This window comes from Lottia gigantea, assembly GCF_000327385.1.
Source record: "Lottia gigantea unplaced genomic scaffold LOTGIsca_15, whole genome shotgun sequence".
In the NCBI taxonomy this organism is placed as follows: Eukaryota; Metazoa; Mollusca; class Gastropoda; family Lottiidae; genus Lottia; species Lottia gigantea.
The window spans coordinates 3,813,100-3,826,985 of record NW_008707797.1 but is presented as its reverse complement, the minus strand read 5'-3'; the positions used below and the strand labels follow the sequence as shown (position 1 = coordinate 3,826,985).

Sequence of the window (13,886 nt, the reverse complement as noted above, 5' to 3'; positions counted from 1 at the left end):
ACTTTAGATAGATGTGCATAAATGATTTCATATGTATATGGTTATCTCAAACAGTAATATGTAGTATGATATGTTTTTCTACATGGTTTCAGTCATCTAATTTTAAGAGGGTCACCATGGCTCAATGATTTAGACGCTTGCTCACTCACCTGAATATTCCTTGTACAATCTGCATCCTGCATCGGTTTAGGTATACTTTCAGAATATTCAACCTAGTTTCCCTGCTGTCATTGATGCAGGTCTGAGGGCCTGACATACAAAAAAGTATCTTGTTTTTGAAGCTATACAAATTTAAGGAAATGTCACATACACATTTATCACACACATATATCTACAACAATAACACATCTAAAGTATGTAGTAACACATTCAAAAAAAACATATTTACATTACAACAGAAAACAGAATACATAAACCATGTTTTACACTGAGAATTGTTAGGTAGAGCCAGATATATTGCCGGAAGCGCTGTGTTTACACTGAGTTTAACACACGAAAGCTAGGTTAAAGCCAGCTTAAAGCTCAAAACCGTCTTTTTCCCCTGCAGTGGAAACACAGTATACTATATTTATTAAATACAATACAATTTTTTTTCTATTATTTCAGAAAGATACAATAGGACAATGGCTATTAGAAAGAGTATGCGAGAAATTGAATATTGTAGAAAAAGATTATTTTGGTCTCCGATATGTGGATTCAGAAAAACAGAGAGTAAGTTAATTCAGTTTACAATTTAAGAAATAACATACTGTGCCTGAGGTGTTTATAGGGGGCTAGTGGTGCAACCCAAAGTCAGCTGAGGAACTCATTCCTGGAAAGCTTTATTCTTTTGGTATCTGTATTGGTGTTACACTAACTGTTTGCTCACATATCAATATTACTATTAGTGAGAGTAAATTAACCTTCCCAATAGAGATTATACTTATACTTTTGGAATATTAAATCTGGCCTCTCTCTTTCAGTAGTATACATTATAGGAGTTTATTTTAAAAAGATTTCATTTTGTTTTACTTTTCAGCATTGGATAGATCCCATCAAACCAGTGTACAAACAACTCAAGGGTAGGTACAATATTCTACTAGTTTATACTAACTATGCTGAAATTCGTAAGGCTTACAAGATTATGTTGAAATTCTTGGGAGTAAAGCCACTTGAAATCTAAAACAAAATGGTACAATTAAATATTAATAACCCCGGTTAAACTAGAATTAACTGACAGCCCCTTGTCAACAAGATATACTGGTCATTGCTTGAAACTCAAACTGAAATGACTGGCAAAATCAAAAGGTTTTTAAGGACTAGAAAGTATGAGACATTGGGGGTTCCATTCTTGTAAAGCCAGGCCTATGTTTAATATAAAATGTTTTATTATTAGTATAAGTATTAAAATGTGTGTTTACAGGTGTAAGCCCAATGGTTTTGTGTTTTCGAGTCAAGTTTTACCCAGCAGAACCAATGAAGTTACATGAGGAGATTACACGGTAAGTAGAAGAGTAAGAGTTTTTTAGAACATTGTCAAATTCTACTGAACTGATTGCACATATAAGGAGTCTGTTCAAAACATCACAAGCTTTTAAAATCACACTAGAAATTCCTAAGCAATGTTGAATTTAATTGAAATTCAAGATTTAAGATATTTTACCTTTGAAACACCCCATTGTTTATTGTGTATGTTTAGTCTATGATATAAAACGATGGAGGTTAGAAAGGTTTATCTGTTTTTACTAGGTTATACTTGTTATTCTTTCTCACCTCTGACCTCTGACCTGTAATATCTTACATATGTCCTACATTATAATATATTACCACTGAGGTCATAGAGCACATTCTTCTGTATGTCTTTACAAATTCTTTTCAACATTTTTAATCTTTAAGTAAAATAGGAGTTCTCTCCCTTTTAAAAGTCTGAACATATTAAAGAACGAGCCCCTGGTTCTGATTGAACGCTTCCTGATGTTGAATGCTATCTTAAGCCAAATCTGAAGCAGAAAAGTTGAATTGAAAAATTTCATTTCATTAGCTTTTATATTTGCCACTTACAGTTTCAAGTGAATATGACAAAGTTTTCAAATTAAAAATTGGGTCACTTTTATGATTGTATATAAAAAGATATCCATTGATATTTTTTAGATATTTCATGTTTCTACAGTTACGTAGAGATTTACACCATGGCCGACTTCTCTGTTCCCCACAAGACGCTATTCTACTTGCTGCATACATTGTACAGTGTAAGTTAATTTTATTTGAAATTCAAGAGATATAGTTTTTATTTCTGCACTTTGTTTTTATAAAACTAGATGTTAGTACTTGTTAGAATGATTGACATAGACTGTGTCCAATACCTACAAAAATCTATTCAGGGAGCAATTTCTGAGTTGTGTCTGAGTCCCTTGTGGAACATCAAGTGTAGTATAGTGCAGTATATCTGAAATATGAATTTGTTACATTAACTGACCAATGACCATTTACATAATTTAAGTTTTTGTGAAATGGGACCAAGGCAACCCAATTGTCTGAAGAGAGTGCAATATATTGTGTAATATTACAGCTGAAGTAGGTGATTATGACCCTGTGGATCATCCTAATGGATATATCAGTGAATTTAAAATGTTGCCTAAACAAAACCCTAAAATGGAAGAACAAATCATGGAGGCACACAAAAATCTGAAGTAAGTGAAAAAATATCAAAGTTATAATTGTCTTGTTACATATTCTTGATCCAAAATTGGTGGCAAATCCATCTCTGCGTGGCTGAAATGTCTGGCTGTGAAAGTTTCAAGGCACAGACTTGTACTAAGAGTATATGAAACTTATCCTTATTACAAAGAAGATCTATAATGATATGAATAATTTATATAGGGGCCAAGTACCATCAGAAGCTGAAAATAATTTCCTTATAAAAGCCTGTCAACTAGATACATATGGTGTTGATCCACATCAAGTTAAGGTATGTTAAATTTATAAAATCCTTCTTTTATCATCCAGATATCTTTTGTCGATATACACTTAGAAAAGAGTGTCATAAGGTGTTTCAAAAGGGTGCACATATCATCTTGTGTATCAAACAAACTATGGATCACTTTTAACAGGAATTAATTGTTCTGTTCTCTCCCATGTTTTTTCAGGATTCCCGAGGTGATCAGCTATATCTAGGGGTAACACATCAGGGTATAATGACCTTCAGAGGAAGCAGAAGAACACAGTTATTCAAATGGAACCAGATCCGAAGGTTGGCATATGAGGGGAAGATGTTTATTGCTCATGTGAACATCACGGAGGTAGGAAAAAGTAAATTTACGTAAATTAAAAACCATAAGATTTCAAACTTAGGATCATATCTCAATTAAAAAAAGTAGTTTAACATCTTTCTATTATTATTATTTTGCTCTTTATGTTTTGTAGGATGAAGAAGTAACCAACCCCAAGAAGGTTTGTTATTTAGATTAACTTTCATAATTACACAAATTTTGTGTGCGGATTTCCTTTCTATGTGTGTGTAACGTAGTGTGCATAGTAATTCACCATTCGGCTTTCATAGAAACATTTTCAAAAGAAAAGTGTTACAATTTCCAGCCAAAACTTGCTTTATAGCATCCCAATCAGACAGCTTTCATAACAAAATTCATTCCAATAGAATACATATATTTCTAACAAGGTTCTATTCTATATAATTGAATAATAGCCTAAACTTAAACTTCATATCTTAGATTAAAATATGATAATTTCCCCATTAAAACAGCTAGAACTAATTATAATGTCCTTTTTGGAATAACTTTTAGTATATTTATACTTGGCATGATACCTGCCAATAAACATCCTATGTTAAAATTTCCTAACTGCTATAAAAGAGCCAACACACCCAATAGATTAGAAATATTTAAAAAAAACAATTTCGGTGAATATTTGGTGTCTTGGTTTTGTGGATTTCCCTTCCCTGGCTTGTGGATGAACTCCTTGGAATGCTTGAATGATTTTTGGTATCAGGTCAAATTAGTTTTCAGTATTTATCATCCACATATCATTATCATTCTAAATCATGTATTAATATTCAGGAACATCAGATTTGTAAGCAAACCTTGATTACTCCTGTGTCAACGAAAACCCATAGATTAAAATTTGTATTCATCTTGCAGCCATTATTTAGTGTCTTTAAATTTTAAACTGGCTTTAACAGACACCTTATGTAAAGTAAAAAAAATAGGAGTAGAGTCATCAAACTTTCTACTTTATTCATTATCATCTTTTCTCATCATTATCATCATTATCATAATCATTATCATGTATTTATTTTTAGGAAGGAGCAGATAATTCAGATGAGGTCAACATCTTTTTAGATTTCATTTTTAGACTGTTTTTGTTTTGTTTGCAACTAATTCTTGCTAGTTAATGCAGACTTTTTTTTGTTTTTAGCATTTTATTTTGTTTTAAGATAAATAGATATTCCTTTGAAATATATTTACATAGAACAATTCAATTTAAATTCCAAACTCTGAAAATTCCATTTTGAATTGGAATCGTCGGCTTTGTTCTTGTTTGAAAATATGCAAATAGAATAATTGACATTATTATTCACTTCACCTGACGATCAAGACCAGAAGCTGAGAAATTAAAGCAACTCCACGAGTAAGAGACTAACGAGTATCAGATCTACTTTATTTCAAAGGAATATTTATTTTATGAACAAGTAGTATATTAGAAGAATTTTAAGTTTTTAACAGAATCTCTCAGTTGTTTCAACCTCTGAAATGTGTCTTCCCCCATTGCATTCTGATATCACATGTTTACTAACAACATTGTTTACTGCAATCAAACTAATATATTTGTGTACATCTGGTATGATTCATAACATAGACTACCTAGAAATAACTAAACTCCTTTTGTTTATGTTTTAAATTGTCCCAGAGATGCACGTTGCTTGACTATAGATACCAATAATGAAAATATCTCAAATAATTTATTTGAAAACAGAAAACTGTCAACCCAGCTCCCGATCATTTTCAAGGCCTTAGAAAAAAAAAGTGGAAAACAAGATTTCATGCTTAATCTGTAGAAAGGAGCTCATCTAAGAACTGGAGGCAAGAGCTTATTTCAAGGCTATAGACAAATCTCATCTCAGAATTGCAACTTAAGCTTATCTCAGAACTGTAAACAAAAGCTTATCTCAGACCTGTTGACAAGAGCTCATCTCTGAGCCGTAAACAAGAGCTCATCTCAGACGTAAACAAGAGCTCATCTCTGACGTAAACAAGAGCTCATCTCTGAGCCGTAAACAAGAGCTCATCTCAGACGTAAACAAGAGCTCATCTCTGAGCCGTAACCAAGAGCTCATCTCAGAGCCGTAAACAATATCTCTTCTCAGAAATTGAGACAACATCTCAACTCAGCTGTAGAGTCAGTTCAAAACTGTAGACAAACAATTTGTGGAAGTTATGTAGTTTTTATTAAACAAAGAAGTTTACTTGCTTGCTATAAACCTAAATACATATTTCTTATGCTCAATTTTCTCAATTATTTCCATTAAAGAAAGCTTTTAGAATCTTTATTGTTACAAAATCCCTGTATGAAAATATAAAATACTGTTATTGTCTCGGATAAATGGTGCTATTAAGACTTTGATTCTTTCAACGTTTTCTCCATCACGTCTTCTGGGATATTTTTGGACTTTATCTAACTTTCTTGGCATGGTTGCATGCGTTTGACTAAGAAAGTCATCAGATGTATCAAAATATTCAGTTTTACTTTTGTTTTTTGTAGGGAAAAAAATATTTATGCACTGGATCAGTAGTAGGCCAGAATTCTTAAAAATTTTATTTATTTTTCATCCCAGTTTATATTCTGTTTCTCGTCATAATCTCAGGGATTTCAGGGTTATATTTATTTGATCATACATTCATTTTCCCTTCGTCATTTTTTTAGCGTAAAAAGGAGAAGGAAAAGGTGACTTTAGTGGTTAATGGGATAGTTGTGCACCCATAATTCTTTGCTGCTTCCTGTATTATTCCGCCATTGGTCATGTCTTGTTACGCACTTGTCATTCCATTTTTATCATCGTCCAGTTTTTTGTCATATTTCAAAGATCGACGTTGTCATGTTTCCAAGTCAAATTTCAATGGTTCTCATTCACTTTTTCATCAATATTATGTTTTATCAATTGAAATTTTAACATTCTGTTTGAATTGTGTGTATTTGCTAGTATGTAATAAGATTATGTAAATTTTTGCCAATTTTAAGCAAAATTAAGTTTTTCTCTACCTGCACTTTCAAGTTTATGTATTAATTTAGCCAGTCAGCTATATGATGATGTTATGATGATATTTTCATCTAAGACATTGGGATTATTGAACTAAGTATAGCACTCATTACTGCTCTATATGGGCATTCAATGGCACGCAAGTCAACCCCAAGCAAAATCAATTCTGTATCATTGCTAAAACTATTTCTAATTCTGTGTACATTACAATGATGTGGTACTAAGTGTACATTAATTAGGGCGATTGCTGTTCAAGTAATATACATAGTTTCAGTCTATGATCTAAGTTCCATGTTACATTTTTTCATATCCCATTTTCATGCATGAAGTAGTTAAATATTATTAGTTATTGCATGAGTTATTATATTCTGTTGCTATGGTAACCAGTTATTATGCATGGATTATTCAATTATTTTTTTTATTGGTTAAATTCACAGATGTTACAACATGTATTAAGTACAAAATATTGTTGAAATTACAGAATTTTGAAATTATTTTGTCGCAAAGAAGTTGAAAGTCACATTTTTGGCAATACCAAGTACAAAGTTTTACTTATTTGAGGGCTTAAGCTTGTTCTCAGTTTTTAAAATATTGAACCAAACGTTATAGATACCCAGATATAGAACAAAATACATTTGGTGAACCAACACATTGTGTATCATAAGTTACATGATATTCATTAGGTGTAAATATTGCCAAAACTTGAAGCAACATATCCATTCTTGACTTTTATTATTGTGTTATCAAGTTGAACCAGAAAACATGGATTTAATAAGTAAATAAGTAACCAAATGTAATGAGAGATATATTTTTTTATATAATTTTTTCAACATTAGCCAGTAAAGTTGGATAAAGATATTTGTGCAAATTTGAGGATGTTTTCAATCATAACTACATCAGTATTTCATTCAATTGAGACTTTGTAAACCAGACCAAAAAAATAATAAAGACTGCTGGTGTTTTGAATCTTTCACAGAGGTGCTCAAATATCTTTGTCTTTAGTTAGACATAGCGCATGAGGCTCTGTGGAACTTCAGGCTTTGGTTCTTATTGTCTTTGTTTCATTGCCTGTTCTTATTTTGTTTGCATGTTATCCAACTAAAGAAAATGATTAATATGAGTAATCCAAGATTTATGTTAATTTGGCCAAGTTACTGAAAGAAAATATGAGATTCTTTAAAAAGTTTGAAATTTCAGGGGCTTTTTTTTAAATAATGTTATCTAGAAATAAACTTAAGTGAATGTTGATGAAAATTATTGCCAATCAGAGCTTGTTTCAGATTCTCGTGACAATAATATTACCTATCTCTGATTGGACAATGGCAATTATTTAAACCAATCAGAGACTTATAATATTCAAAGTTATGATGTTTCTGGCAACATGCCTACTTTCACTATATACAGTAGAGATATTGACCCTTATTGAACTATGACAGCAGTAATTCTGTAATAACTAACAATTTGTATTATTATATTAATTAGAAACAGCAGCCAATTGGATATAAATGTGCAACAACTGCAGCATGTAAATATTTGTGGAGATGTGCAGTAGAACAACAACTTTTCTTCACGTAAGTTTATAGCTCATTGTTTCTTATTCTTGAGGGATTCCTTCCAAGCTCAGTTGTATTGTCTTGTAGCTTGTTGTATATCAGTCCAAATACCTTGTGATATTGTCAATGCAATACTGAAGCTGAAATCACAGGAGTGTGATCGACCATTCCATAGCTTGTTGTGTTGTCAGTGATAGGCAAGTCCAACTTACTACCAACAGAATATTCTACTGCCATAAAAAGAAAGGATTAACCAAACAGTATTTTTCTCATAAGACCATATTTAAAATATTTTTCTAGCAGTAAACCCCTGGATATGTTTTAACAGAGAGTTTTGAATTTTTCAGATTGTCATCTTCTATCAACACGCCAAAGGTTAAATCTGGTGGAACTCTGTTTTCTCGAGGATCAAAATTCCGTTTTAGTGGGCGTTGTCAGGCAGAGGCTTACGTAGCCAGTGAAAACATTAAACGAGATGAACCTCCCTTTACAAGGTGAGTGAAATTGTATTTTTATGTTGTTAAAAGTAGCACTAGCCACCAAGATATCAAAATTGGGACTATTTTTGGAAAAAGTAAACTAGCTCAGTTTCAATTGGACTAAGGAATGTAGAGAGACGATTAAATATTTTCGTTGAGGTGGAAGGCTTATTGGGCACCAAGTATGAGGCTTGTAAATTTATGTGAGCTCTGCAGTTGAATGATGAATCCAACCAGAAATAATTTAGAATTTTACTGTCAAGTATACATACAGTCAGTTAATTGCAAAACAGTTCTACGATGCAAAAATAACAATGTATTATATCTTGTGATGTTTTCAGGACCTCCTCTCTGCCTAACTTCGCTCGTAAACACGATAGAAGTGCGCTAAAGGATGCATCCATTACGTCTGAACCTCCAGTCCGTGAAGGTGAGTTATCAACCCTCTTTTTTAAATCTCGTCCAACCAAGATATTTGTGTTCATCTTGGAGAGAATCAAAAAATAAACACAAGCTGTCCAGTAGTAATGACAGCAAAACAATGCGTGTCTTGTGCTTGTATTTAAGTTTTGAAACTGCCAAGATGTGGATAGATATTTTTGTTGAAGTAAATTATGTATGTTATTAGTGTTAATGGTTGTATATTGTAAATGGTTATCGTGATTTATATAAACAGTTATCTCATGACTCTTTCTTAGTCCTTTCATATCTTCTTTTATTCAAGTATTATTATCTTGCCTTGTGCTCTTGACTTTCGCGCTTAAAGCATATATAGGCCAAGACTATTGGGTATAAATATTGATAAAACAATTAGATAAATGGTGCCAAGGGAAGATATTAAATGTCTATAAAGCAATAGTAATTTCTTGATTAGTTTGATGTCTGTTTCTATGTTGTCTGTTATTGTGTATGTTATAAGGCCATCATGAAGGCAGATAGAACTCTATTTTAATGTACAATGATTGCTCTGTAGAATGTAACTTTCTTTTTTATCATGGCTATTTCCGAGTGACAACAGTCTTTCTGTTTGAATATTTCTTTCATGAAAAAAAAAGATGTCTGACTGAGAACTGGAATGGTGCAAATCAATGCTTTCAAAGTCCCAGATATACATAAAAAGTTTCAAAAAGCTCCTTACAATCCCTTTAAAGGAAGAGTTATAGACATAATTACATCTGATAGAACTCAATTCCTACCTTTTATTAATGGAATGAAATTATACATAATTATAACCTTATTTTTGATAAAGAAGCCAAAACTCATTAAAGCCATGATAAGAAATATTAGAATATAGTTAGTAACTTGTAGTAAAAAATACTTTCTAATCCTTTCTAGATTTATCCAAGAAATATAAAGGTGAGTTATTGTTGTCTGTCACCCGGATTTTTTCATTAATTAGAGTTATCTTTCTTTAAACTTTTAATAGAAAATGCAGAGGCTACTAACCAAAGTACAAATCTTGGTCATTACAGTGTCCATTTTATTTTTACTGATTGATTAAACTATAATGCTTTTGAAGTTATCCTCTGTATTTTCTAGAAAAAAAAATTAATTTTTAACCCAGCACCTTTTTTCACAGGCTTATGCATTCTTTTAATATTTGTATTATTGAATTTAATTCAAACTTTCAGCATAATTTTTATATATTTTCATATATATAAGTCTTCTTTTAACAGTTTAAGAGTTGGTCCATACCCAGTCCTTACTTGATAAAGTTTGTTTCTATTTGTGAATTGATGATGATGATTTCAAACTTTATTCTTTATTTCTATTATTTAATATTGATTTTGTTCTTGAAATTTCTCAATAGTCAGGTTTACGAAATTTGATATACAAACTTGGCTTGTTTCTGTTTTGACACTAACTTATATGACCGCTTCTTAAGACATATTTAGTATTGGTGATCAAATATCCACCTTTTTCCTTGCCTTTGATATTCACAATAACTTGTTAACTTCCGATAAACCTATTCAGTACATGCCTTTGAAGCAAGTTTGAATCTTTTTGCACTGCTGTGAACATCTCATGTTTAAGTTTCAGGAAACTCTTATTTCTTCTCAGTACTCTAGATATTATCTTCTGTGCTAATTATGAACTACTTTCTTCAGTATAATAAGGTGACTGAACCTTCCAGCTGTTAATTGACTTGTATACTGATAGTTAAGTTAAAGCTATCATGATCTGATAAAAAAAAAGGGAAACATTTTATTACAAGCAGCATTTTTTCTCTACTGTCTTTTCTTTTCAAAATGTGCTACAACAATAGGATACATAGACTTGTATAACAACTCACCAAAAGTCAATAGATTTGAGATTTTTGAACAAATTTGGAACTCTTAGCATTTGCTGTTCAAAAATCAAAACCCCATCACCATACAAGGATAAAATACATTCACAAAAAAAAACATACCAAAATTAGTATAGTCAGTAACAATGTCAATATGCACATTATCATCTGGGGTGTACATATCATGTTTTTGTTTGCGTGAAAGCTTTAAACCTATTAAGTATGAAGCAGCTAAGGTCTTGAATATTTTAACCTGTTCATAATTTGGTCAGTTCAAAGTTTATCTGTAAATTTCTCTAGATAAACTTCTAAAATAAAGATAAGCTGGGCAGATTGCCTAACTTGCCTCTTCCTCTACTTCTATTTCTAAAACTGTCTCTGTCTGTGATTGAAAGAGAGTTTAATGTGTAGATTACTAACTAGAGTTTATATAAAATAACAGTGTGTTTAATAACCAACTTCTGTTGTTTGTAGTTAATACTTGGAGTCCAAGAGTAATCTCTGGTAATATTTTTTATCTCCTTCCCTTCCTCTCTAAATTTCATTTTAGGCTTGACTTGTGATTACTTTGGGCTTTATTTTGAATGTCTTTTCAAAACTTGAGTGCAGTTTAACTGCTGTTTTGTCATTTGTCAACCTGTTAAAATTTTAATGTATGTTTTTGTGTGTCAAAGAATTTTGTTCATTTTCTGTTTTCTAAAATTCTGAAAATGTTTGTGTGTGAGTTTTGCATCATTGCTTGATAAAGACGAAAGCATCATCGCAAGTTATTTATTATAGTAATTGTTATCCATTTAATTGTGTCCAGTTATTATTGAGTTATTATTGAGTTCAAAGCTTAAACTTTCGTTTTATTTTCTAACAAACTTATATTTCAATTTTCATCAAATTATTTTGAATTTTAAATTGTTATAAATCTGGGATTTGTAGTTAAAAGCATCTTAATTGAATATCACTCTATGAAATTAGGACATTTGATTGGTTGTATTACATTGATATTGACCAATGAGAAACTAGAGAATCCTTCAGAATTAAGATGCTTCAGACCACAGAACTCTGATCTAATTAGTGCATGATTGTTAATTATATTAATTATATTATATTAAGTGATTTTTTGCATTTATTTTATTTGCACAGAAAGCAGCATGATTGTTAAAACACTCCCAACTGCCCCAATCATTTCTGTCACAGAAAACCGTGGTAAATATCATTCACTTGATGCCAATTAATTTAAAAACTTGGATTAACTCCCTTAGCTAGAAAATTAACCAATTTTCACAAAACATTAATCTGGCATAGATTAATAAATTTTCAATTATTTTGGGTAATTTGTAAATTTGGGTATCAAGCTTTTTTTTGATTAACCTACTTAAAGGATTGTAAAATGAGTTTTTTTTATGTGTATCCGGGACACTGATAGCATCAATTTTCATCATTCCAAATTTCAATCACAAGTCTGTGGTTCATGCAATTCCACTAAAACTAACTTTTTGATGACATGATAAATTGCAAGGGCTTTATGTGATGCAAGTATATTTTGCAATAAATGACATCATGAAACACTTATTTCAAGTAGAATTGCAGGAACCATAGATGTTTGATTGAAAATTGGAATGGTGTAAATTGATGCTATCAGTGTCCCTGATACACATAAAGATTTAGAAACCTACTTACAATCCTTTTCATTTAAAAATTTTAATTTTGCATTTTTTTGCTATTTTGGTCACTCAGAGCACAGTGTGTTGGTGAAATATTTTGCACCCTTTGTTTTTTTTTTGCACTCACAAAAAAATCTAACCCCCACCCCCTTTTTTTGTCAACACAACAACCCATCCTATGATTGTTTTTTAGTTTTATTTGTTGAAATGTTTGAATAAAATACCAATTAATCATCTAAATACAATCTTGTTGAGGGCAATCAAACATTTTAAAATAGACCATTATTTTATTAATATCAACAGCTTGATATGACAAATTTTAATTATTGACTTCACGTCCCCTGTTCATTGTATTTCCTTGCTTTGCTTGCTAGCTGTCCTGATAAAGATGTATCTTTTGATAGCATTTTAAGACAGAGTCTGGCGACATTATTTTGTAATTTTGATATCAAATTTATCATACAATAGAATTAACTTTCAGTCAGCTGCTTTGCTTCAAATAATGTGAACAATATTTCTTTTCGCTCGGAATTAACATCTATTACATTATGAGAAATTCACCTACAGTTGAGGTGTCCTCAAAGTATGATAAGAATCTACATTATCTAATTATAATAATACACACTGAATAACGATATCATTATTTAATGTTTGTAGTTTACCCAACAACTAAGGACCGCGTTGGAGGAGGAGGTAAAATTGTCATTCCGATTTTAATTTTTATGGTGTTTTTTTTTTCAATATTTTAGTTTAGGTTCAGATACACTCATTTGTCATTGGTATCATTAGCCATTTTTATCTCATTTTAATGACTTTTTGTTTTTGAATATCGGAATCTGGGAAACTTTAATTATATTTTTGGATCATCGTTATTTAGGTAGTAGTTTTAAAGTTCCATCATCATAATTTCATCATCATATGGACATCATCCTGACTTAAATCATCATCATCATGATCTTGACCTTAATTCATCATTATTATCATCATCCTGATTTGTCAACTTCTCATGATTTCAAGTCATGATCTTGATCATTATTTTCATCATGACTCAAAATCATTCATCATCATCATCATCATCATTATCATTTTACACTGGAATAAGAATTTGTATAAAAACAGTTAAGTCTTCAGAATTACATCATGTTCATCTTTAATCTTTCGTACATCGTCTTTTTGAGAGTGAAATAGGTTATCATTAGGATTTTAACATACTTTATTGTAATTTAGCTTTTCATTACAATCATCATTCTTTTTTACTTTTATAGGTTTTTATTTTTCAAATTCCAATTGTCAGCAATAAGTATTATATCTTTGTGGGGCTATTATATTTTATTTAATATATCTTATATAAAAAGTCATTAAGAAATAAATAATAAAAGTATAAACTGTATATTATTGGTTAACGTTATCTTTCAGCTCCGTCCAGTGTTTATAGATTATCAAAAAAAATAACTCACATTTTAAAATTTTGCCTTTTTTTGTTTCAGAATCGGCAATAGATGTTCCTAGATCGTATGGCAGCCCACCCTCGCCTACCAGCTATTTACAGTCCAGCCCTACAGTAAAAGCTCCGCTAGCTAAAGCTGAAGAAGTAATTGAGTCTAGTATGAACAGACTAAGTCAGACTTCAACACCAATCAAGAGAGAGAATGGTTCAGC

General features: G+C 31.1%; 1 protein-coding gene across 1 annotated transcript; it reads left to right on the top strand.

The window, feature by feature from the left end:
* Positions 1–600: 600 nt before the first annotated feature.
* LOTGIDRAFT_112663 (hypothetical protein) lies at positions 601–8,301 on the top strand (the record flags this gene model as incomplete). Its single annotated transcript, XM_009050597.1, has 9 exons — positions 601–711; positions 1,019–1,061; positions 1,403–1,481; positions 2,131–2,228; positions 2,549–2,669; positions 2,860–2,947; positions 3,126–3,278; positions 7,733–7,821; positions 8,151–8,301. Coding segments are annotated over 9 exons (933 nt in total), but the record flags the coding sequence as incomplete, so codon positions are not given.
* Between the last annotated feature and the right edge of the window lie 5,585 nt (positions 8,302–13,886).